Genomic DNA, 25,000 nt, shown 5'->3' on the forward strand with positions numbered 1-25,000 from the left:
ATAATGCTGTGACCTCCCTCTAGGTTGCTAAAATGAAGACCATGAAACAATTAAAAAATTGACATCTGCCGGCAGGTACAGGTCACAGGTTACAGGTCATTGTTTTACCAATACAGAAAGTATCCTAAACATTCATAGAAGCTAACCTAAGGCCTAATTATGCCTAAAAAAGTTTTAAGGTCTAAGGTTAAACCTTTTATGAATGTTTAGGATACTTTCTGTATTGGTAAAACAATGACTTGTGACCTGTGGCTGGTGTTTTGTACCAGTCAGACTTCCACGAATAATGCTCGTGCAAAGAACAGCTGAAAGAAAAAGAAATTTCAGGCATTTCCAACAAAACCAATTAACAAAGATAGAGATAACGTGGATTTTGCAACAATCGAACGTTTTGGTCAGTTTACGCCAATATCACTGAGGTGTATAAATTTCTTATTTAGGAACCTTTCATTCGCTTTTGTGCTCGTAATGTTTACCCTTTGCGAGATTTTAGGTTCGTGTGTTCACAAGTTTGTTTTGCATCTGAAAGATGTTTATATTTTCATTTACTACGGTAACCTCTCCCCAGGGGTTATCACACATAGGTTTTAACCAATGAATTCCCTGTGTCCTAATTCTATTGTGCATTTCTCTGTACTTCTGGTTTTCAAACCCATTTTAAAACTCGGTATACCTTTAGGTATCCCGAGTGATAATATTATTATCTCCTTCATTTTTTTTGTTCTTTTGGCTAGAATTTACAGTCACCTGCTGATCGAAATTCCAGTGGTGGGCTTGCAGCAAAGAAGCCTCCAACATTTCCAAAGCCATATGTTGCAAAATCATCAACTCTTCCCAAGAAGCCACCCATTGAGTTGCATAATGGAAGCCTAAACGATCAGAGTTTTAGTCCAATAAAAAAAGATGGCATTTATGCTTCTACTCCAGAATTGAGTTTTTCCACCAAATCAGAAATTTCTCCCGGCACCAGCAACATCAAGACCTCAACACCAGACAATAAGGTTAAACGAAGGGCTGCTCCACCACCCCCACCGCGTCCAGCATTTCCAAAGGCATTATTTGCAGAAAGTAAAACAGACTCTCAAGCTGTTGTTTCTGGAGTTGCACCTAAAAAGCCAAGCCCAGCAATTGGAGCCAACTCTTTGGGTTTAGTAATTCCTGCAACTACAAATGATGCTCAAGCAAAATCAAGCCAAAAGAAAAGACCCGCCCCTCCACGCCCAACTCGGCCAGCTCCACCAAAGCCGCCCCTTAAAGGTTCCACAGATAGTGGAGATTCAAAATGTGAAGGATCTGTTTACAGCACGGATAGAACAAAAGAAATCAAGGCATCATTGAAGAAGCGTTCATTCTCTCTTGATCTGGGGGTGCAACGTGGTAATGACCAAGACGAGCAAGATGGGAATATTGACTGGAGGGGTGTCTCTCCCATTTTCATCCCTCCTCCACCACCCGATGAAATGCCACCCCCTCTGGATGAGTGTGATACCCCTGTGGAACCTTTGACAGAATTTGAAGCAGGCTTTCTTGAAGGTGACCAAAGTTTCCTTTGTACTTGTTGTTCCATTCTACAATTATTATTTTTGAGGAACTTTTCTTTTACAAGAATACTACCTTATTTTGACAATTTACTGTTAAATTATTCAATCTCTAAAACATTACACTAAACACTTGTGGAAATGTGCAACGATTAAGTTGTTATGGAAGTGTGTATAATGCCTTTTTCTTTTTATCAACTAAGGTAGGCTAGTGATAATAATGGTCTTTACATTCTCGTCCCCAGAGGCCACGATTCTCTCATTCAGCACCAACAATATCGACCTCTGGCTGGTTCCGGCTTGTCTGCGCAATCTCAGAAATTTGAAACAATTATTAGCCGTCAACGGTTACCAAAATAGACCCCCGCATGGCCTGCACATATTTTGAAACCGGCAAGAAGTCGTTATTCTCGGTGCTGACCAAAAGAATCCCGGCCTCTGGGGACGAGAATGTGGTCTTTAATGAACAATACGTGGCAGCAAAGGGAGCCAGTTTTCGTAAAAAAGACTATATTATATTACAATCATAATCAGTCACAAATCCAATTATTGAACTCAAATAAATTTTGTGATGAAGCGAAAAGATAAAATTAATTTAAAGAAACACCTGTTAAAATTGTCGAGGATTTTCAACTCCTCCTTTATGCCCTATTGGCCTTTTTCACAAATCCCATAATACAGTTCATTTGGGTGAGAGGGGGGGGGGGGGGGGTTATTTGCATTAAAACAATGGATATCCAGTTCACTGAAGTATGATACAGTCCCAAGAGTACTTAACTTGTATTGTTTTTTATGTAAAGAACCCCTAAATCATATTGCATTTATGGGAATGGGAAAATAGTGAATGTTAGGTATTTCATAAGGAATTCACTGAAGGGAGATTGCTTAGGTATTGGTGTAATTTCATGAGCCCTCCTGACTGTCAGTTCTGATGTCAACAGTCGGAATTCCCCATTCTTTGGGGATTTTAATCACATCTGGTTTCCGATTTTTCATCATGGTTGTTGATTATCAGGGCTAATAATGTTGCTAACAGTAGTACATATAACCGCATTTTTCCCGCTCACCTTTTAACAATTTCAGACCAGGGCTTTAGTGGAGGATCCCTTTAAGTTTGCTATGATCTTGACTCCCTCAAATAAGGTTGTTAAAAATATTTAATTATTTTCCCTTTTCTTTATTCTTTCGTTTAGGAGACGCTCAAGTGAATGGCTTTGTAGACTTTGATAAATACTTGATTCCTTCACCGCGTCAAATCTCAGGAAAAGAGGAAATGCAGATAGAGCCAAGTGACAGGATGTCAGTTCTTGGAACTGTTCATGAACATGCATCATTTCCTGTGGTTCCACCACCTCCTCTTTACTCGGAATGTTCGTCAAATGAGACCATTTCCCAGGAGGAGCATGTTACGACCTCAATCAAGAAAGATCTTCACGAGGACATAAAACCTGGTCTAAATTCTATGCCAGCGTCCTTGATAGAAACAGTGGCGACAAAAACAAGCCAGAACAGTGGAAACACAAAAGATCATGATTCAGGATTCGACCAGAGCTCAGAGGGTCTTACGAGAACTCCTCAGGGGGATCAATTACAAAATGACTCTATACAAAGCTGGGATGATCCCGATTCAGGGTCAAGTTTAGATGGCATAAGTGCAATTCCACCACCTTTGGATTTTGCCTCGACACGTCCTATCACCCCACCCTGTCAGTTCGCGAACCCAACGGTTGAATCCCTTGATGGGTTTGATAGAGAACAAGAAACTGAGCAGGCAAAGCCGCCGAAAAAGCTTAATCCCAGTGAAAATTCGATTCCATGGTTGAAGCAAGGTCAAGCGCCTTTGAATACCACTTTAAGGCTGCAGACATTATCACAGGAAGCAGACTCAGACCTTGGGATGATCATCAGTAAAGATAAGATAAAATTGGGTGACCTTGGTAACGATACATCTTTTACCCGGGGTTATATACCAGAAGCAAAACCCGAGAGTGTTGTCCAGTCACGAAAACAAACAGAAGTCAATGTTGTGGTCAGTGATATTTCGGGATGTGAATTATCAAGCGGTTTATCCGGTGAGGAGAATAAAGAACCTATCAATGCGGAGCCAATTTTAGATTTGACGGACACTGATGTTGGAAAAGGTAGCATCAAGAGAGAAGAACAAATGCAAATTATTTGGCCACTAAATCCTGAACCAAAAGCCAAGGCAGTCGAGATTGTCAGAGAAACTGAAGTTCAAATTGCTCACGACGCAATTAATTCATACACAAAACAGGAGCAACAATCTGAAACTTTTGAACCAGGTGCCAAGAAGATCAAGTCTGAATTAACAGAAGGACAGCCACGGGCAGTTGAAATTGAGAGTCAAGGGTCTGTTATTGAACCTCAAGCCGTTGAGCTGAAACAGAATCTTCAGTCAGAAAAACCAGAAATACGACCCAAACCAATAAGAGTCAGGAAAGAACCATCTATAGATAAGGAGCAATCAAAATTGCTTGTGAAACCAGTCGAGAAGATTAAAGCGGAAAATCCTGAGTCAACAATTAGTACTGTAACAGTTGTCCGTGGAAGGAAATTTGAAAACGAAGCACATCTTACATCCTCAGGTACGGAACCTACAGAGGGTATACGACCAGGGAAACAGGTCATACCTGGAAAACCCGAACCACACCGTAAGGATGAACAACCGGAGACGAGAACCAATCCAGTTACATCTGTCAGACGGTCAAAAGTTGATGTCCCTCAGTCTGTACCTTCGCGACTTCATACACCTTTAGAAGGTACGAAAGGAATGCGAGAGAATGAGCCGGTAAAACCAGTTTTTCAAGCTAAACCAGGTAATCAAAGGTCGCTTGACGTCGAAGAATCACCAATTGCACAGCTACAACAAGAGGAGCAAGAGAGTTCCCAGGTACTTAATTATCTGAAGTCTGAATCTTTCAAGGACACATCTGAAAATAATGTGAAAGTACGAGAGGAAGGTGTTGTTGTAGAAGCCTTAGTCACTCCTGAAGTAAAACCAATGCGCTCTTCACATGACAGACTAAGAGATTTGGAAGGGATGTTTCAAGAGCTTGACAAGGAGGCGTTACCCACACCTGGAGATACAAACAAACGCCCCGAAGCATATGAGGAACTTCCTGTTCAAACTAACTCTACCAAGAAGGTAATACGGGTCCAGACCACAAAAGCACAGGAGTCACTTGAGGTAAACAGTGAAGAAGGTTCAATGAAGGATGTTACAAATGATGTAAGACAGGAATGGGAGTCTGTTCTTGCCGCAGAACCACAAGTCTCTCGTCCTGAGAGTTATGCAGTACGTATAGACGTTGACTCAGATTTGCGACTGGATTTGTCGTCTGTTGAACAAGTCCATGTCCAACCCCGCCCTCCTTCTTCTTCACCCCCCACCACCACGCCCCGGTCGTCCACTTTACCCTCACCCACAGAGTTATACAGTGACAGATCAACGGAGTCTGGAATATCGCTTAGTGAGGAATCGAAGATTTCTGGTGACTTCTCCGTGCCAGTTGGAGACAAGGAAACTGTAGCTTTTCAGACGTGTTCAACCCAAACTGAATTACAAGGTGATGGTAGTGTGAATGATACCAGTGGTGGTGGTGAACCACAGGCACAAACAAAACTCGTGAAAGTGTCTTCAGAGCTTCAAACTCCAATGACCATGCCATCTGGAATGGCTTTGGACTGTACAAGTGAGACATTTCCAGAGACGAGGCAATCGGTAAGGGATTCTAATTTGTCTGACTACACAGACGAGTCATCATCCTCTCTACCTTCGTCTCCTGTTGAGACTGTAAGCACAGTGGAGCCAATACAGTTACCCAAGCCACCACCACTCACTGTTCCACCTCTCAGGCGCTACTCAGATCTGGCATCGGATCTCAACTTTATTTCATCTGCAGCAAAAGCAGCAGATAGAGTGCACCAACCTGAAACAAAACCAGAAGCTCCGCCAAGGCCTGGTGATTCATTACTAAAACGAAGTGGAGTCTCCACTGAGGAGAGGTCAGGAGGTTGGGTGGGGCCAAAGATGAATACCAACAACCCCAAGAGATCAATAATGTGGACAACAGCATTTAAACCAGTTTCATTTGATGAACAGGCAAATAAAGTTGCGCGCCCAGTTTCTTTTAATGTCACTTCAACCGTGGGCGCTTCCGTCTCGCCATCCACAAACGCCACTGGTGTGGGTGTGAGCAAGAGTTCTTACACCATAGAAAGGAGGTCGCCCGACGAATCATCGGAGAACATTTCCTTGGAACAAGAAAACGCTCCCAAGAAATCCCCTGACGTCAAAGAATCGTTTTCATATCAAATTGCATTAACTGATCCCAATAACAATTCTTTGCTGAAGAAAACGGAGCCTTGTCCATCGAAAAGCGAAAACGTGCATTTGATGAACTCCTCTGAATCACAAATATCTTCCAGTGATAACCTGCTCAAAAAGGATGAAAATAGCCCTGGCTCTCAGAGTCGTTTTGCGAACGTCCAAAGCTCAGCGTCAATTCGTGATCAAATTATGCGTGCTTCAGTAGGAGGAAATAGAGCCCAACGGAGACCACTGTCTGCAGTTGTCGATAGCTCCAAATTCCAGATCTTGACTACAGGTCCGAAGCCTCTAATTAAAACGGGGGGAAGTTGGGCCGACGTGAAGAAGCGAGCTGCAATTCAAGCATCCGACGTGGAAAGGACAGGAAATACATCCCGGAAACACACCAGTAGAGAAGAGGACAAACCGAGGAACCCAGATTTACCTCATTCTACTGCAAAACCACTTCAGCTAATAATATCCGTGGATACTAAGCAAGGGGAACCCAAAGGCATCAACAGCAAAACACATGAGATGCCAGTGTCCCCGGCTAAGGAAGTTAGTGTAAAACTACAAGCAGCACGGCCATCAGAAACTAAATCAAAATCATTCCTACCAGCTGCCAATAAACCTTTGACCTTCAGGTCAACCACAGAAAACGAGCAAGATCAAAAAGAAGCAGACCCGCTACCAACAGTTACATTGAGAACAAAAACAGGAAAGGAAGATCCATCCAAGCGGCATTCATTGCCTGCTTACATAATTCAGGGCTCTGATGGCAAACAGCCGCCTAAGACAAGTACCGCGGCTGCACAGGTACGAACATAATTCTCTTAAGGATTCTAGCATTACTCTCTAAGGGGTTTTCGTACTTTTGATAGATGGATGTCATGTCTTCCCGTGAAAGATTTTGTGTGACGTCACGGCGGTCATGTTGGGTCCTGTGCTACATTTATCATGCAAACTTTCTTTTGTCTGTTAAAAATGGATCGCTGATGATCTCGTGAGTAAAAACGCGCTCATTCACTCTTAGTGCAGGGCCACTTTAACCAGTTTTTTAAATTTCAAAAAGGAAAGATGACCACCCATTTTGCTCTCAGCTCAGTTTGGACATCGCATTTTCTTTCTTTCAGTTCCATTTTATTGTGAAGGAAGTAAAGACTGACACGTCTGTGGTGCCTCAAGGAATGGTGGCAGCCTTGAAAGCATTAAGAGAAAAGAAGTGAACCTGTGATGGTAATAGTACTGCTTTATTGAAGTGCCACTAGGATAAAAAATTCTCTTCTCTTTTTTGTTCAAGCTGTGCCTGATTCTTGGCTGATTAAGACTGATTTATTTACGTGCACACACTGCATCCTCTATTGAGCACAGTAATTTCGAAATTAAAAGGGATACGTCCAGAGGTGAATGTTATTTTAAGTGTCACAAAGTGCCCTTAGGTACTCTCGTCATTCCCAGATCCCCATTACTCGAATACAGTTAACATCACAATTTCCCCTAAACTCTGCTCCTCAAGTAAAGGTGGCCAGCTTCATGTAAACTAACTTTAAAAGGTTGGAAAAAGGGGGCGTTAACCATTTGCACGGAAAATCCGGTTGGATTGGAGTGCTCGTAATGGTGTGGCATTTCGCCAGGCCCGAGTCTCTCGCGGCTGGAAGAAAACAATAACAAATCAAAATGGCGGCGGCGGCGGCGGTCGAAAGCCGAGGTGAACCGGGTCGAGTGGGAGTTGACAAATGGTACCGGAATTTTCCGGTCATTTCGGTTAGAACAGGAAAAGAGGAATAAGTCTGAGGATTTCCATATTTTTCGGAACTTTCCGGTGAAATGAGCTGTACCATTTGATTTCGGTTTTTGTTGATAAATGGTAAACGTTAAGGGAGGAAAAAATAGACGTTTTTGCAGATACGGCGGCCATTTTGATTTCTGTTGTTTCTAAAGACATTATGGGATGCTCAGGGGGCAAATTAATATGTATTTGCCCCCTGTGCATCCCCCTTATAGCTATTTGAAACAACAGAAATCAAAATGGCGGCCGTATCTGCAAAAAGGTCAATTCGTGCTGGACATCAAAATTTGTCGTGCATCCAAGTACTTGCATTTCTGAACGGGAGTGACTTTTTTGTGACCAATGGCAGTTTTAGAAATCAAGGGACTCGAATTTCGGGATATTTTTTTCGATAAGTCTTCAATTTTGTCACACAAGACTTCGCAGGCCAGTAGATTCCAAGACACTTAAGCTGCGTCTTTGTTTATCAAACAAAACTTGCTAGTAGTCAGCAGTCTGAGTTCAGGGATTAGTCTGATCATCCATAGGATTTATGTTCGGTCGTCTTGTCCAGTGTTCAATGAATTCCACCACGCTTTTGTTTAAATAGGGGTGAACTGTCTTTATCATTCCAGTTGCTTTTCCACTCTTGTTTTTATTTCAATTATTGTTTCTCCTGAATAGTTCCATAAACGTTAATTTCATCTTGTATATACTGAATGTTCTTCACTTTAATTAATTGTTGCAGGCGAGAAGGACCATTGGGCCAACAAAGTCACTTACACTAGGTTGTGAATTAGACTATGCAACGAATATATAAATGGTAGTATTTTTAGCAGTATGATTAAAACAGGGCGGAAAGTCAATACTGAAGCATTTTTGCAACAAAATCACGAGATGGGGGAAAAGGACATGCACACCTTGTCTCCAAAAGATGGAAACATGGTTAGCATGCTTTTGTACATAAAGATTGTTTACTTCAATGAATAAGATATAATTCTAGACTTGAGGGGGAAAAATATTTAAGAATCTTGTTTTGGAAAGGAATATGGTGTTATTGTTTCAAGAAAGGAAATGATGTCTTCATACATGCTGTTAAATAGGTAAAAATGATTAAGACTTGAAACATTGCTGACAGTATGGATGCAGTAGTTAAGGGAAATATATATTTAATAATCTTGTGTTTGGAATATGTAGTGGTACAATGAAGGCAAATAGTGTCTTCATACATTCTGCTACATTCTTGTTTAAAGGAAATGATGTCTTCATACATGCTGTTAAATAGGTAAAAATGATTAAGACTTGAAACATTGCTGACAGTATGGATGCAGTAGTTAAGGGAAATATATATATTTAATAATCTTGTTTTTGGAATATATTGTTGTACAATGAAAGCAAATAGTGTCTTCGTACATTCTGCTACAGTAGCCATAATCAAGACTTCGAAAAGTGTTTTTGTGTGATACAGTGAACATGACTTGAGGCCCTCAGGGCAATAAGGTACAAATGAATAGGTACAAAAGCAAAATAAGTTTTTGTTAATTCTTGTAATTTATTAGGGACGTCAGTAACTAGCAGAACTAGAAATACAATTCGAACAATAGCCCACTTTCGACATATTAAAATTCAGTCCTAAACAAAAGGCATCTCGAGGCTCTGGGAAATAAACTCATACAAATCCCCAGAGCCTCGAGATCATGCCATTTGTTTAGAACTGAATTTTAATATATCGAAATTGGTCTGTTAGCGCCAAATAGTTTAATTTTGTTACTTGTGAAATAATCGTTTACTTTTTCTGGAAATGTTAAATAACTATTTTCTGCTATTAAAAAGAATAAAGGGCTGATGAATTTTCGAATGTCACGTTCTGATATTGACCTTCTGCAAATTATTCTTTACATTTGTTTTAAAATATCCTTAATAGCATATACGTGGACAAATTTCTCCACTCTTATTGGCTAAGAGAAATGCAGTTTCCAGGTAACAAACCAAACATCCTGATTGGTCAGTGATCAAAGAAAGTCTCAGATGGCCAATTAAATGAATCCCGGGTGGCGCAATTTTTGCTTGACACGCCTGCGTTTCCTTCGCATTAATTACGATAATTTCATCTATATTATTAAGTACTCGTGCAATACAAAATACAATATAACAGGGTTTTCGACAGTTTTGTGTGGACGTGATATTTTTGGCGCCGCAAGGAGCGAGCTTCCTAGGGGGATCTGGGGGCATACGCATACCCGCCAAGGAAATTTTTAAAACATAAGACTCAAAAACGCTGTTTCCAATGTTTCTGGAACCCAAGAATCAGCTTCCCAGGCAAGGCTGGATTTCAATCAAATTCTCTTCAAAAAGTTGGTAAAAAAATAAAACAACCCTTCAAATATTGGCATCAATAACGTCCAGCCTCAAACGAAAACCCTGAATACAAAATAACTTTTTTTGGTCAAAGACTACAAATTGCACGTGAAAACATCTCAGTGATAAACCATTACCAAAAAATCCTTGGTTTTTTTTTAACTTCATTATAGACCACTTACATAAATGGCGACCACCTTTACATTCGTTTGTATTTATGTCTCTTGAAATTTGCTCGTCGTTGCGAGGCTAGAAAGGCTTATTAGCATTAAAAACGAAGAATATTTTATTTGGCTGCCATGCAAAGTGTCTTCAATGGCTTTGAAGCTTATGTAAGCTTCTATTAAATTAACCACTCTCCTTAAGTTGGAGCTTCCCAGTAGTTGCAGGGGACGCATAACATTGACGAACCGAGCTTAGCAACGCTGAAGCTGACTGGCTCACAGTCAGTGCTAACCGTTCTTTGCCTCCTTTGCTTGGTCACGTGTACTCGCACATGTGACCGCATCCTGCAGGGCACCAAATATGATTTGCAAACCATTCTCGCATGTGAGTAAGATGACCGCCATGACCACACCCTTGGCACCATACATTTGGACCTTTGACAATCAGATGGCTGTGAAAAAAAAAAAAAAAAAAAGAAGGAAATGCGCAGGTACAAACTAAGAAAGAGAGTCAGAAAACTGAGAATTGAAAAACCACTTCCTTCGGAATTTAGAAAAGCTAGCCCACTGAAATGCCAAATGGTAAAAACGCATACAAGGAACAGTTTAAATTACCACAAAGAACATGGCGCCACGAGGCTCCGGCATCTTTCACAATACCAACCGGACTTGGTTAGCGGTTTGGAACATCTTCCACACATTGTGTACACAGTCGTAGAGGCCTGACAAGGACACAAAAATGCCGTGATTTTAGGAAAAAAAAGAACTTCCGAAAAAAAAACAAAAACAAACATGAAATGACGTTGCTATTTACTTCTTTTTGATCCATAAGCACAATATAACAATTGTTAGGGAGCTTATTAAGCACGCGACGGTTTTGAGACGCAGACGGCAACCGAAAGTGAGCTGTTTTCCCTTTTAAGTGTTCTTCACACAACCACATTTACGTTGCTAAGTATGTTTTCTCCTTTAGAGATGATTAGTTTTAAAATCTGGGAGACACAACTGTCCTGACCTCGGCTATTCAAGGGGTGGATAACGCTATCCACCGGATAAATCACTATCCAGTGGATGGCGCTATCTACCCTTCGAACAACTGGGCAATGGCATGCGAAATGTTCACTTTTGGTTGCCGTCCGCGGCTCAAGAACATCGCGTGCTTAGCACCCTATTGTGTTCAACACGGCAGCATTACCTGATTTAGTGAACTGATCGCTCGCAGACTAGAAAGTTGAATGATTTGTGTCGCCACGGACCACAACTGAAGGCGGCCAAGTAAATCTGTTTTAGAGACGCGGATTAAAAGAAAACCAATAAAATTCTACAAAGCCATTTTAAAGGTAAACCAGTTTTATCCGTCGATTGCAAATGAGCATTTCACGTTAAACATCGACTTCCGGTTTCACCTAAAGACTTCACTTAAAAAAAACCCAGTTTCTAGTGGAACGAAGAATAGGTTTTCTTGTGACGTCATCGTCGTCATGTTGGTGAACGAACACAAGAAATCTCTCATTAGCTTCTTTTGTTCATCCACAAGTAGTCGTGCATTTCTCTCTTGTTATTTGTGTCTCTAAAGGTTGGTTGAAAACGTCCTATACGCTGATCAAGATGTAGTGTTTTCTTTGTCATTCAGGGAAGGGTTCATCAAAGTCGTTGCGAAGAGGGTCGGTAGATATCCACCACTATTCAACGAGACTGAGGTGAATAATTGTTAATTATTACACAGCGGTAACCGTTATGTGGCTGTTTGCGCACAGACACCTATTAAGCCCCATATAAAATTCAACATACCGATGTAAGACATAACCCACTGCTCCTGCGTTTGCTCATCTATTCTACTACGAATTTTATCCCCAAGGACAATCAGCGCTGACACACACATCTGGACATCTCCCTTCGGACCAAGCAAAGATAAAAATGAACGTGTGTTACTTAGCGCAAAATAAAGGACAGGAAGGTATCTTTTTTAAACTTAATAACTTAAAGGGAAACTCCACTAAAACAACAAAATAACCTTAAACCACAGAACATAATCTTTACAATTAAAATTGTTCAAACTTTTTCCAATGAAAGCGTTTGTATCCGAAAAAATGAATTTCAAAACGCTCGTTTTGGCTTTCAAATTTCCCGGGCGCCGCCATCTTGAAAATTTGGGACGTAACGTGGGTGCCCTATTAGGGAGCTTACGCAACGACAACGGCGACGGTAACGAGAACGTCACAAATTTGCATATTCATTGGGCAAAAACAAAAACTTTGCACGCCCTGCACGTGCGTTTTTCACTTTTGTCCATTTCTTTGCCGTCGTCAGCGAAACTACAACGTGAAATAGCCTAATTTGAAGTTTTATGAACAACGTTAGCACTTGAGGATAAATTACCATCTTCTCCCCTAAATTAAGCGCCGTTCCTACCAATGTCATTTTTAAGTAACTACCACACCCCTGCCGTATCAAAAAGGTTGAAATAGACACGAAGCGATTAAAATAAAGCGAATTTATATTTTGACATGACGTTCTCGTTGCCGTCGCCGTTGTCGTTGCTTAAGCTCCCTATTGTTCCAGAACAAACGCTCTTTGTGTCAGAACAATAGGCAACCACTTCACGACACAAATATTCAAGATGGAGGCGCCCGTGAAATTTGAAAGCCAAAACAAGCGCTTTTGAAATTCACTTTTTTCGGATTCAAACGCTTTCATTAGAAGAAATTTGCAAATTTTTAATTGCACACATTATGTTCTGTGGCTTAAGTTATTTTGTTGTTTCACTGGGGGTTCCCTTTAAAGTGACCTAAAGGCCAAAATGGTTTTTGTGGTCGTCTTCTTCATGTCAACTAGTTGCCAAGTCAGGTTGGAGTGACAGCTATGAAGCGTTATCACATGGCGTCACGGTGGCCATGTTGGTGTCACAAAACAAAGAAATGGTGGCCATGATGGTGTACAAAACTAATCCTCCAGGAATTGAACTTTACGCAAATAATTCTTTTGTTTCGGTAATCCACTATGGCCGCTGGTCTTGTCAAGACAATTGAATGAAGGGGTAGTTTCTAAAGAAACTGTGGTGCTGCGTCGGTGGGGAAGTAGTATACAAAAATTTGGTTTGTCAACGGAGTTGATAATGTAAATTGACCACCGTACAGAGATTCTAAAAGCTGACGTTTCGAGCGTTAGCCCTTCGTCAGAGCGAATCGAGGGATTATGGGTTACGTGTAGTTTTTATAGTAGAGCAGGAGCTACGCTATTGGTGGTAACATGGCAACGTGAAAAGTAGGAATATATTAGTTAAATGAAAAGCATTCGTTAATACCGTGAGGATTAAGGGTGCCGATTCGAAAGATGAATTTTTGTTCCAGATTCTTGCGGCTTTCCGTCGTACCTAGATGTAGGGAAAGGCCGCAGATAGCCATGTGTTTTTTGGAGTGGTTAGGCAGATTAAAATGGCGAGCGACTGGCTTAGATGCATCCTTGTCATTCTTCTCAAAATCGCGAAGGTGTTCGCGGAATCGGTCACCTAGTCGTCTACCTGTCTCACCAATGTATAATTTATTGCATAACGTACAGGTTATGCAATAAATGACATTTGCGGAGGTACATGTGAAACGATCGGTGATCTTAACAGATCGCTTAGGTCCCGATATCTTGCTAGTGTTAACAATGAAAACACAAGTTTTGCATCGTGAGCGCGCGCATTTGAAAGTGCCGGGTTGCTCCTTGGTTTTGAGCGCGCTTCTAACTAAAAAGTGGCCTACGTTTTTGTCGCGTTTGAATGAAATAAGTGGAGGTTGCGAAAAGATTCTACCAGTCTCGGGATCATTTTGGAGTAATTTAAAATTACTAAGAATGATGCTTTTGACTGCGTGATTATGAGGATGGAAAGTGAGGGTGAATGGAATTCTGTCATTCTTATCTTTCTGTGACGTTTGTAGTGACGACTGTCGATCAAATTGTTGGGCGCGATGATGGCCCGCTTTGACCACAGAGACAGGATAGCCACGTTTTTCGAAGAACTGGCACATCTCCTCTGATTTGCTGGAAAAATCGGAGTCATCACCACATAGACGTCGAAGTCTAAGAAATTGAGAATAAGGAATGGAGTTCTTGACATGTGATGGATGTGACGATGAATACAACAAATAACTGTGTGAATCAGTAGGTTTGTAGTGCACACTAGTACATAGCACGTTGCCTCTAATAGAAACTTTGATATCTAGGAAAGCCAATGAAGTTTCCGAAATTTCCCAGGTATATTTAAGAGCTGGATGAAAAGAGTTAACACATGGCTATCTGCGGCCTTTCCCTACATCTAGGTACGACGGAAAGCCGCAAGAATCTGGAACAAAAATTCATCTTTCAAATCGGCACCCTTAATCCTCACGGTATTAACGAACGCTTTTCATTTAACTAATATATTCCTACTTTTCACGTTGCCATGTTACCACCAATAGCGTAGCTCCTGCTCTACTATAAAAACTACACGTAACCCATAATCCCTCGATTCGCTCTGACGAAGGGCTAACGCTCGAAACGTCAGCTTTTAGAATCTCTGTACGGTGGTCAATTTACATTATCAACTCCGTTGATAAACCAAATTTTTGTCAAGACAATGTTCGTTTCATTAATAATTCATGACCCTAACAGCCCATCAAAACATTGATAAAATGTCACGCGCATGAGCTTTAAACCCGATAAAAGACTCCTCATTGGAATTCTTTAGGTAAAGAACAGTAATGATGTTAATATCATCCCCTCACATTTTGAACCTTTGTTCGGACTCCCGAGGGACACGCTGTTTGTGGAATGTTTTTGAAACCGGTCAAAAAACTCGCTACGCCTCGTGTTTTTAAACACTAAAGGCTGGGAGACACTAGGCGATAAGTCGCTGCGACGCGTCGCGGGGACAAGTCGCCGCAACAAATCGCCTTGTGTGACACGGTTAATTTCATGAAAATCATTGTCGCTGCGGCAGAATTTTGTCGCCACGATCAGTCGCACGAATTCAAACCAGTTTGAATTCGTGCGACTTATCGCAGCGACAAAATTAGCGAAAGCGGCGTTGTCGCATCGTGTGTACACTTCCGGCAAAAAGTCGCTAGGACAAAATATAAATGAACCAATGAGAGAGCGTCATCTGGTCAGCCATATTGAATTAGAAAACTAGTTCACAATCCCCCTCATACGAGATCACTGCGTGTGCTCCGAACAGGCGTCGCGTCGCAGCGACTTGTTTTGCAAGTGGTACACATGGAGCAACTTGGGAATGATTTTCGTACAGGTCCCTACCTCATTATGCATGCAGAATAAATTAATTATTCATTCGCGCTATTGTTTTGTAGAACAATACGTATACCCAAGAGAACCGAATATATACATGGGTAATTTGTACTTACGGGATGAATAAAAACGGATCTCATTTTTTCTCTCCCTCCCTCTCTCTCTTCTTTCCCTTCATCGCCCACACCGTTACTCGTTTTTGTCTCAGCTTTCCTCTTTCTATCCCTTCGTCTTGTTCTTATTTCCAGACCCCGCTCGGCTTTTTCTGCCATTTTATCCAAAGATATGCCACTCGCAGCTTGCCTTGAACTCCCACCCATTTTAAACCTCTGGATTACTTGTCCCTGTTCTTTACCATTGAGCTAACGTGTCAAGTTGCTAATTCACACCTTGAAAATGATATTTATTTTGAATTCTGGCTGACTATTTACATAACAATGATACGTAATTATATACACGTGCCGCGCCGAGCACCTACAATCGAACTTACACTTGTAGGTTACCGTTAAGAGATCCCTGTTTTACTACTCTTGAAACAACCCATCCCTTTAATAATGCTCACCGTAACCCTAATTACGACTAAAGGCACTGTTTAGGCTTAAGGTTAGTCCCTGTAATAGTTTAAGGTTTTCCAGTATTGCTGTGAACTGTGACCTGCTTTTCCTTCATGCCCCGTGCGTGCGGCACACTTATAAGTTCACTGCGTGGAAGAGTATACCACTCTTAAAGTCTGACTGGTGCATCTTTCATGGGAAACTTTCATGCACGAGTTCATTGCAATTAAAATCGTTTCATATTTCCCTTCTTTTGAAGCAAACTTGTGTCTTCGTAATAATCAAAATGGCTACCGAAGTAAAAGAGTCACAGCAATGGAAGATTTGATCATTTGGAAATTGTCCCTGCTTTATAGCCTTTCCAGAGTTGTGCATAGAGTGCTGCAAAAAAAACAATTTACTTTCGTCTTCCGAGTCCAAAACCTGTGCGAAAACGCAGTCAGTTGGCAAAGACAAAGTGCCGCATCGGGAGATGGATCTGTTTCGCGATGCTCAAGAAAAAACTGCAATGGATAGCCTTCAATCCGCCAGAACACATATTAATTTTCTGACCGTAAACTTTCCTTGAAAAAATATTAGCCCTAGCTACCTGTGGCCGGAAAGTTTACAACTGCCTACAAGACAAGGGCTAACATCATCTCACCGCAGTTAACCATCGCCTAAACTTCGTCGACCCAGACAAACGAGCCCACAGCAGGGCATTGAAAAGACATGATGGGGAGTGAAACGAAGTATACCTCGTAGGGGAACATCCATGGATCTCTACCAAAGCTATTTACTTGGAAGTATCATTGAGCATATTGCCGATCTCTACAAAGAGCGATAAATCGCAAAATCCCTCTAAATGCACCGTTCGTGATCCCAAATACAGGAAAGGAAGAAAATATACACTTTGCAGTGTCTCGGCGAGTTTTTAAGCAGACAGGAAGAACAATTTGACGATAAAAAGAGCAGGTAGCCATTAAATTTCTTATGACAGTACTTTTATTTGGTTTGTTTGTTATGTTTGCGAATCTGAACTCTATTACTACGATTGCTTGAAACTCCACTTCTTGCGCTTATTCTAAAACTGACAAATGGGTAAAATTGCAGGAAAAGTGCCGAAATTGCAGGAAAAACTGTTCGATATTCCGTATTTCAGACAGAACTTCGACCGACTTTTTTTAAGTCCATATAGACTTAGAAAAAAAACCTCTAAAAAGAAAGAACAAAGCGTCACAGTCCCAAAGGACGTCTATTGTTATCACTATTGTTTTCTTGAAACAAAGGAGTGTATGCATAATGAAGTAGGGACCTGTGCGGAAATCTTGCCGCAACTTGTCGCAGAGACATGTCGCTGCGACTTGTCGCCTAGTGTGTCCCGGCCTTAAACGCACTATAAAAGGTGTGGTGCCTTCCATTTAGGCATATGCAAATGATTTATCAATCAACCGTGGCCGCAACCGAGAGCTCTGTGATAATTTCTTCAATTAAAAAGCCCCTTAGGGCCCGGCCAAATGGGAAATGTTTCGCGTTTAAACAACATCGTTTGGCCACCTCGTTTGGTGCAGTTTGATCGTGTTTAGTCGTGTTTGAAAAATTTGAAGGCCATTAAACATTCGTTTGGCCAGCCATATCAGACATGTTTGGCACGTGCATGCGTGGCACGTGCATGCGTGGCTCGTGCATGCGTACCACGCTTGCTCAGCCGCTTGTATCCAGGTGTTGTTTACGTATTTGTGACCCATAGTTCTTTGCTTGTGGAGTTTGATCTGAGTTAGATCAAAAATGTTTTAATTGTTTGGCCACTCACTTCAACATTAGCATGTTTGGTCACCAAACAATGTTTGATATTGTTTAAACGCCAAACATTTCCCGTTTGTTCGTATTATTTCATAAAATGTTATACGTCGTTCTTTTTTTTAACCCCCAGTACCTTTTTCTAGCGCTAGAAATATGTTTTTAGGGCTTCCGTCTTTGTGTTGCTCTTTGTTGATCACCATCTTAGATAATTAATCAGTCGTGCTTGAACGAATTCGAACAAAAGCAGAGTGTGAAGCGACCTCATGTATAATAGTGCGTGCTCGTGTTTAAACCCGATAAAACACTGCAGCTCGTTTTTTTAAACAGTACATCAAATCTTGAATAACCTTTTAAAGTAATCATCCTATAGTTCCAAGTAGTGTTACAATTTTCAGTGTAACAAAACTAAAGTAACTACCTTACAAAAAGGGGCTTTCTGCACAGAACCCTACCTTGTCTGCCAAATGGTGAAGCATTTCCTCGACAAGTGGAGAAAAATCCCACTCGGGTAGCGGCTGACAAAAAACAGCAACACCGGGGTTAACATATAACATCTTCCTCATTACAACAGCGAAAATGCTTCATCTCGAAAACATCAACCCCAGCAGTATAGTGGGACAATTGTCACCTGGAAAGGGAGGGGGGGGGGGGGGAACTTTCTCACAATCCCCTCTCAGCGAGGTGAGTGAGAAAGATGTTTCGAGTCGTGAAATTTTGAAATTGCATTATTTTCTTTGGTCTGGAAAACATGTTCAAAGATCAAATTTACATAATAAACAAACTGTAACAATAAAGCATAATAACCGAATTTTCACGAACTGCCTTTCGGGCCCGAAACGTTTTCGGGGCTTTCGAGAAACAGGCCACTGAACCTAGTTTAATGGCCTAGCTCCCACGAGTGTCCTATAGCTCATTGGTAGAGCATCCGAACTAGTAATCGGAAGGTCATGCAAAGGAGCTCTAGGGTTTTTTTTAGTATCCCCTTTCGCATCCCAATGTGCCGTTCCTGTCTCCTCTCTTCATTTAACGGGTGGAACTGAGCTGCGAGGAACCTTTCCTTTACATTTGTTAGAACATGAACAAGACAGGGTAGTTACAAGAACATTTGGCTTATTTACCAAGACTTTGTTTGAGGAAGGGTCAGTTTCTTGAAATTCTACGATGCTTGAATCGATCACGGATTTTGCATTAGTGGCGCTCAAGGATTCAGATTCGACATTGCTGAGAAGTGAATAAAATTAAATAATTAAACCAAGCACTTCACAGAGTATACTGAAGCAGCGCTTAAAAGTACTTTCTTCCGGTTTCGCGCATTGGTGAGAGAACTCGCCTTACCCCAGTAGGGCCTGGGTTCGATCCTTCCATAAACCTTGCATACGGAACCCGCGCCCGCAGTGCGCGCGGCAGTCAAAACTGTGCTATCCTGTCAATCATTTGCCCTTTCACCGGAAACAGTGCATTTCGGATGTGCGTGTCGATCTACCGCCGTCGAAAGGAAGCGATTAAAGTCTTTATTCGCGAAGTTAACTCAAATAAATAAATTATCAATACGGTTTTGCCGTCTTCTTACACTTGATTCGAAAATACCAGCCTGAATTCGTCTTAGATTAGTTAGAAAAAGCACAAATAAAAGCCAAAGCACAACAGCTTACGTTCGAATTCTGCTCGCCGACAACCCAAGTTTGTTGACAAAAAATTGCCACAAAATGTTTTAAATGGTTTTCTGGCTCTCTATTAATAGCGCTCACGTGCATTTTAAATGGAGTATCGGGAAAGAAAAATTGTCAAGCTGATATTTGTTTCGTATAAACATACCTTTTCAAGTAGCGAAAATTTGTATAAGCACTAGAAAACTTTTACTAACCATTGCCTGAAGGAACACCTTTGAGAAGCTGCAGGGAAGCCGCTGATGAATTTTGCACAAAAACCTCGGCCCCTAACACCGGAAAGCCAGACTTGGAAAGTTTTTCAGTGGAAGGCTCACTAAAGAAGAGTTTCTAGAGCTTGCCCTCCCGCAGGTCGCCAGAAAGGTGCAAACAATTAGCTGATTCATGTCTGAAAAGAGTAAGGTCTAGAAGGTGCAGTCAAATTTTGTTTCTTGTATTGAGCAAACATTTATTTAAAACTTTTCCCTCACTACCAAATAAGAACTTGCTGTGTCTTGCAATTCTACAGTGAATTACTATTAGGCCAATACGAGAATCAACATCAAAGAGGCACTCCCAGGGGTTTGAGGGAAGAAGTGAACATGGCTTATTTGAACTGGGGAACAGAGGAACAATATCAAAATATTTTAGGGAACAAGGGAAGAAAACCAATATTTCAATTTTAGGCATCAAAAGGCTGTGAACAAGTTTCAAAGTAATTTGGGGAACAAGGAAACACAAGAAAATATCTAAAGGGAACAAGGACTCCTCTCCCCAAGAGGCCCTCATCAAATGTTCTGCCTCTATCCAACAGCTCAAACAAGCTATTCAACCAATTGTTGAATGACCAACAGGAAAAGAAGACTCTCTAAGATAAACAAATTATTTATAATAATTATCACTTAAGCATGCGAAACAATGCTCAGATGCTTATGAGCACCCTCATGCCCATGTTTGTAAAAAAGCACCATGAAGTATTCCTTGCGGCTGGTTTAGGCATTGTTTTATCTTTCAACATCGGGCAAAACCAAATCAACTCCATTCTCAGAGGGCACTGGGGAAAGAGGCTAGAAGAAAAAACTTGCATTAATCCAATTCTTCCAAGGTAATCTTTACAGAATAAGATTGTTGAAGGAACACTTTTGAGTGCCAACCTTAAGCCTTTTAAAACAAGTGCAAACAATATTAATAGTCTTTAAATTCACAAAATGTCAAACAGCACATTTTATTCTCATATTCAATTAGCTTAGGCCGCAATATTCCTTAAAACTATGCAGAACTATTTACCATAAAATGTGGAACATTTCCTGCCTATCTAAATATGCTGCAAAAGGGCTCCAAAAAGCAACCAGTTAAGTTTTTAGATAAAGATACACAATACCTAAAAAATAAATTATTTGATGTGATTAAGACATTGAATGACCAAGCAATAAATAAATGGCAGCAATGTATGTTAGGTTCACAAAAAGGGAAAAAAATATTCCTCAACTGATGTTTCAATATGCATATTTTAAATTAATTTTCTATCAACAACTCAAGAGACTGACTTTTCACTGGCATTGATTTACATTTCCATGATAAGTTTTAAAGTGAATCTGGCAACCACAGTGCCCTATGAAATTGGAAATAACTTAAACAAACTCTTTAAACTAACATTTTACAAGGGACACCATTGTTAATGCCCTGCGAAGAACAAAGATTAAATTGAAAAAAGAGTTGGTCTGGAGTTTATCCACAATGGACAGTTAGTGGCTGCATTCACCAATGTAGAGAACAAACACATCAAGTTTCTTCTCAAGCAACCAGGTGTTCAAGGAGCTATTCAATTTCCAAAGAACTATGGTAGTGTGCAACAGTACCTGGGTGAATTTGGGTACGTGGCCTGAAACAGAAACTTGTGGAGCCAAACAACTTGTTGAGCTTAGTACTTAAACTGGGTAGATAATTATGTCTACAAATATTGTCTATTCAACCAACGGCTTCTCCTAATTTTGTGTACCATTCACTTGTTGAGTTCCTTAATTAAGAAAATCGCTAATTCAATTAAGGATTCAAGTCCTTTCAAATCATCAAAGTTACTTTGCGCCACCAGGAACAAAAGAAAAAATACAAGCAATGAAGACAAACTGCTCAAAAATGCACGACTCCCTTTGAAACAGCAAAACGGGCCGGGGATCCTGAAGTCACTAAAAAGTGCTGCATGCTACGTGGATGTTTGCAGAACGATCGCAAGTTGTAAGCACTGAAAGAAAACTCCACTCCAGATCTGATAGATGATGGTCGTGCAAGACTCGCCAAGCACGTGGAACACCCAACAGGATTGTTTGTTGTTTGGCACAGCAGATGAACGAAAAATTGTTCCCCTCACTATTAAGTTCCAACCCGATAAGACCAATCTTGCCCAAATACAACAACAATTTCGGCAGCAGGCAAGCTCATCACAAGCCATCGAAGTTGGCATAAAGCAGCATAGCGCTTCACCTGAAGTTCGATCATGATGGACACAAACAAGAGCTGAAAAAACTTCATATGGTCAGACGGCCAAATGCGATTGACCCAACACTCATTAGAGCGGCTCAGTTATCGGACATCAAAGTGCTGAACAAACCAAGGGATTTCGTCGTAAAAATGTTCACTCAGCAACGTCTTCTTCCTCCACAGAATAAAGTTCAAAGGCGATCCTGGTTTTTAATCACATGCTAGACCAATTCATAAACTGGATAAAGTGGATTGGCAAATTGATTGCCAGAACAATGCGTCATTTCTGTCCCGCTGAGTTCAAAGAAGCAACGGTCAAGAGAGTCACAAGAGAAGGCTAAGCGAATGTCCACCGATCTAACCAATCCGAAGGTAAACAAAATTGCACAAGGATAGCACAGTTTTTCCCGCTCGCTGAATTCTGATTGGTCAGTTTAAATTTCAGTAGCTCTCGCCGTATGCAAGGAAAAGTCGTGAGGTTGGTTGAGTTTGCTGGTTCTCTACTTTGCTTTGGGTTTTCTGATTTTCCCCCATCTTTTCATATGATTGCTTGTATTTCGTTTGATTTGATTTGATTTCATTTGATATCAAGTGTGCCCAATTATTAGAACAAAGGTGCTTATCAACTAAATCAACCAAATGAGATTGGGACTTACAAGTATTATATTTATCTTATTATGTGACTATTACCATGTGATGCAAAATATCAAAGACCCAATATAAGCCATGGTGACAAAGATGGTCCAGAATTTCAGTACTTAAGCGTGCGCGTTGCAAGTGCCTCGTTCTGTTAATTACTTAATTAACCACTTTACAGGTGCTAGGCTTAATTATTTGGTGGTCAATGACCTATAAAAATGGCAAACCTTGTGGGTGATTCAGGTCTGTCCGGTTCCTGATCAATTGACGGTATCGTATGCCTGAAAAATAAAATAACACTGAAACCCCAATCACCCAATGCCGCCTTGCAGAACAAAATTTATCTATGGTTTCCCAAGAAATGGTGGCACTTTGAAGAGCAAATCAAAATGTTCAAACACCTCTCTTTTTTCAGGGCAGGGAGCGCGACTTAGCCGGGCCTACTTTACTAATGACAAGTACCCGTTCTGACGTGATGAATGAATCGTTTTTTAACTGGTTTTACAGACCTTCACCTTCTATAATACCAAAAAACCACATGTATTTAAAACTTGAACCCCCACCAAAGTTAAAGCCCAAAAGGGCGCGTTATCTTTTTGTCGGCAAATGTCCAAGTGCACCTTGTATTAAGGAAAACAACAACAAGTAACTTCAATTGACTATCCTTTGTTCTTCCATTGATGGCCGAATGAATTTACCTGTCATCCAATGCTGCTCGAGGCTCGAATGCTTCCTGTCAAAAAAACAGTAAAATGAACTAAAAAGTTTTTAAGTCCAAAGGAGTCAACGGTCTTCTTCATACACAAATGGCTTCTTAATTAATATAGAAGACCAAGGAACAACACAAGCGATATATATTTCCAACGAACAGGTAAACACCAGTCAGAGCTCTAATGCCTTCAACTGACTTGGTTAGCTGGTTAGCGCGAGATTGTGGATGGTTACCAGGAAACCATGAATTTCGGAATGTAAAAAAGTACTCACGCTGGGAAGAGTCCAGTCCCTTGGTGCTCCTCCGAGAGCGACTGAGTCATCATAGAAAAACTGGACTTCATCTTGATCTTCGCTGAACAGAAAATCTGCTGAATAAGAAAATAAGAATGGGAAATGTTGCGTGAATTCAAATTCAAGGAAATGAGTCAAACAAAAATTGTCAAGTTCTCAGCCGAACGTTTTGCAAAATACAACTTTTAAAAGGTCACGGTTATCATACCTCGACCAGCAAAATTCATAAGCTTTGGATTTCCGCCTTCACTGCTTGACGATGACGAGTCATCGTTATCATCTACCAAAGTGGAAAATTACTGCGGTTTGAAAATGCTGACGATAAATGCATTGAACAAGACGACACGAAAATGATGCCCGGTAGAGCCGAGCGCATCAAATGTTGCTGTTGACGAGTTTCAAGAGAAAAACCACGCAAAACAAAACTCAGGTTTGAAGAATCAACCCACCTTGTATTTCTGCTACTGGTCCAGTGTTTTGTGCCACAGTTGACTCAGACAAAGATTTTATATTTGCGTTTGCTTGAACGTTATTTTGAGTGCTCACACCAACTACAAAAGAAAAGATGTTACTTTATCACCAATAATCAAAAGAAACAGTTATTTTTTACTTACCGGAAGTAGGTTCAGCATTTCCGGTGGTGCTCAGGCCCCCGCCGCTGACATGACTCACTGAATTCACGGCACTTGTTGCATGTGTTGTGCTCGTGGTTCCAGGCCCTCCCACGCTACTGTAAAGAGTTTTCAGGACGGACCATGTCTGTGCATGCTCGTGCATCAACAGTTTCGTAGCTACCTGAGGCAAGAAAGGACTACATTTATGTTGCTGACTACTAGTATTTTCCGGCATAAGTTACCGTAGTCTCCCAAAAGGATGGGTTGGAGAGAAAAACTGAGATGCCTCATCTCTACAAAGTCATAGAGATACTTACTACTAGGGGTAATCGAAGCTTAGGCGAGTGCGTTCGATGTTTGTAGGACGGTACAGCTTTGGTACAGGTAGCAACTGAGGGGGGAGGGTGGATGTTTCGCGTGATAGGGAAATGTTATTACAGTGGAACCCCGATACAACGATCCTCGATATAACGATATCCCGGTAAAATGATAAACATGCTATGTCCCGGCAAAAGTTACAGTAAAATGTATGGGACAGAACCCCGATATAACGATCTTCAATATAACGATATTCCCGATATAACGCTGAGTTCTTAGCGTACCGAGCGTAAAATCTTCCCCGATATAACGATATTACAGCATCAGTACACAGATACAACTTCAAATGTTTAAGTTTTGTTTTGGTTTGTTTCCCTTTTACGATTCATACCACAGACTTTGTTGTGTAACCTTGATAACGTCTAATGCTTTGCAAATTGTGAGTCATTTGATACTCATTACAAGTTTAATTAAACAATATGTACAGTAGTAAAAAACACATGTTAATTTTACCCCGAAATAAGATATTTTCGTTTAT

At 40.9% G+C, this 25,000-nt stretch overlaps 2 protein-coding genes across 10 annotated transcripts in view; one reads left to right on the forward strand and one right to left on the reverse strand.

Moving 5' to 3' along the window:
- The window catches only part of LOC138042935 (mucin-17-like), a 30,893-nt gene extending 21,399 nt beyond the window's left edge, over positions 1–9,494 (forward strand). For all 6 annotated transcript variants that reach the window (XM_068889038.1, XM_068889006.1, XM_068889011.1 and 3 more), the window contains 4 exons: positions 735–1,533; positions 2,732–6,684; positions 7,002–7,104; positions 8,385–9,494. In XM_068889038.1, the coding sequence (XP_068745139.1) occupies positions 735–1,533; positions 2,732–6,684; positions 7,002–7,094 (4,845 nt within the window). In that variant the 3' untranslated portion in view covers positions 7,095–7,104; positions 8,385–9,494. The remainder of the gene's footprint in view (positions 1–734; positions 1,534–2,731; positions 6,685–7,001; positions 7,105–8,384) is intronic.
- Positions 9,165–25,000, reverse strand: part of LOC138042964 (GATOR2 complex protein WDR24-like) — a 30,071-nt gene continuing 14,235 nt past the window's right edge. For 3 of the 4 annotated variants that reach the window (XM_068889075.1, XM_068889054.1, XM_068889068.1), the window contains 12 exons: positions 24,145–24,325; positions 23,980–24,081; positions 23,739–23,810; positions 23,510–23,607; positions 23,224–23,258; positions 22,753–22,806; positions 18,881–18,983; positions 18,215–18,277; positions 11,950–12,052; positions 11,354–11,439; positions 10,774–10,880; positions 9,165–10,610 (listed from right to left, as the gene is read on the reverse strand). In XM_068889075.1, the coding sequence (XP_068745176.1) occupies positions 10,475–10,610; positions 10,774–10,880; positions 11,354–11,439; positions 11,950–12,052; positions 18,215–18,277; positions 18,881–18,983; positions 22,753–22,806; positions 23,224–23,258; positions 23,510–23,607; positions 23,739–23,810; positions 23,980–24,081; positions 24,145–24,325 (1,140 nt within the window). In that variant the 3' untranslated portion in view covers positions 9,165–10,474. The remainder of the gene's footprint in view (positions 10,611–10,773; positions 10,881–11,353; positions 11,440–11,949; positions 12,053–18,214; positions 18,278–18,880; positions 18,984–22,752; positions 22,807–23,223; positions 23,259–23,509; positions 23,608–23,738; positions 23,811–23,979; positions 24,082–24,144; positions 24,326–25,000) is intronic. The other variant, XM_068889062.1, reaches the window with a different exon arrangement.

Source organism: Montipora capricornis, chromosome 1 (genome assembly GCF_036669925.1).
Source record: "Montipora capricornis isolate CH-2021 chromosome 1, ASM3666992v2, whole genome shotgun sequence".
Classification (NCBI taxonomy): domain Eukaryota; kingdom Metazoa; phylum Cnidaria; class Anthozoa; order Scleractinia; family Acroporidae; genus Montipora; species Montipora capricornis.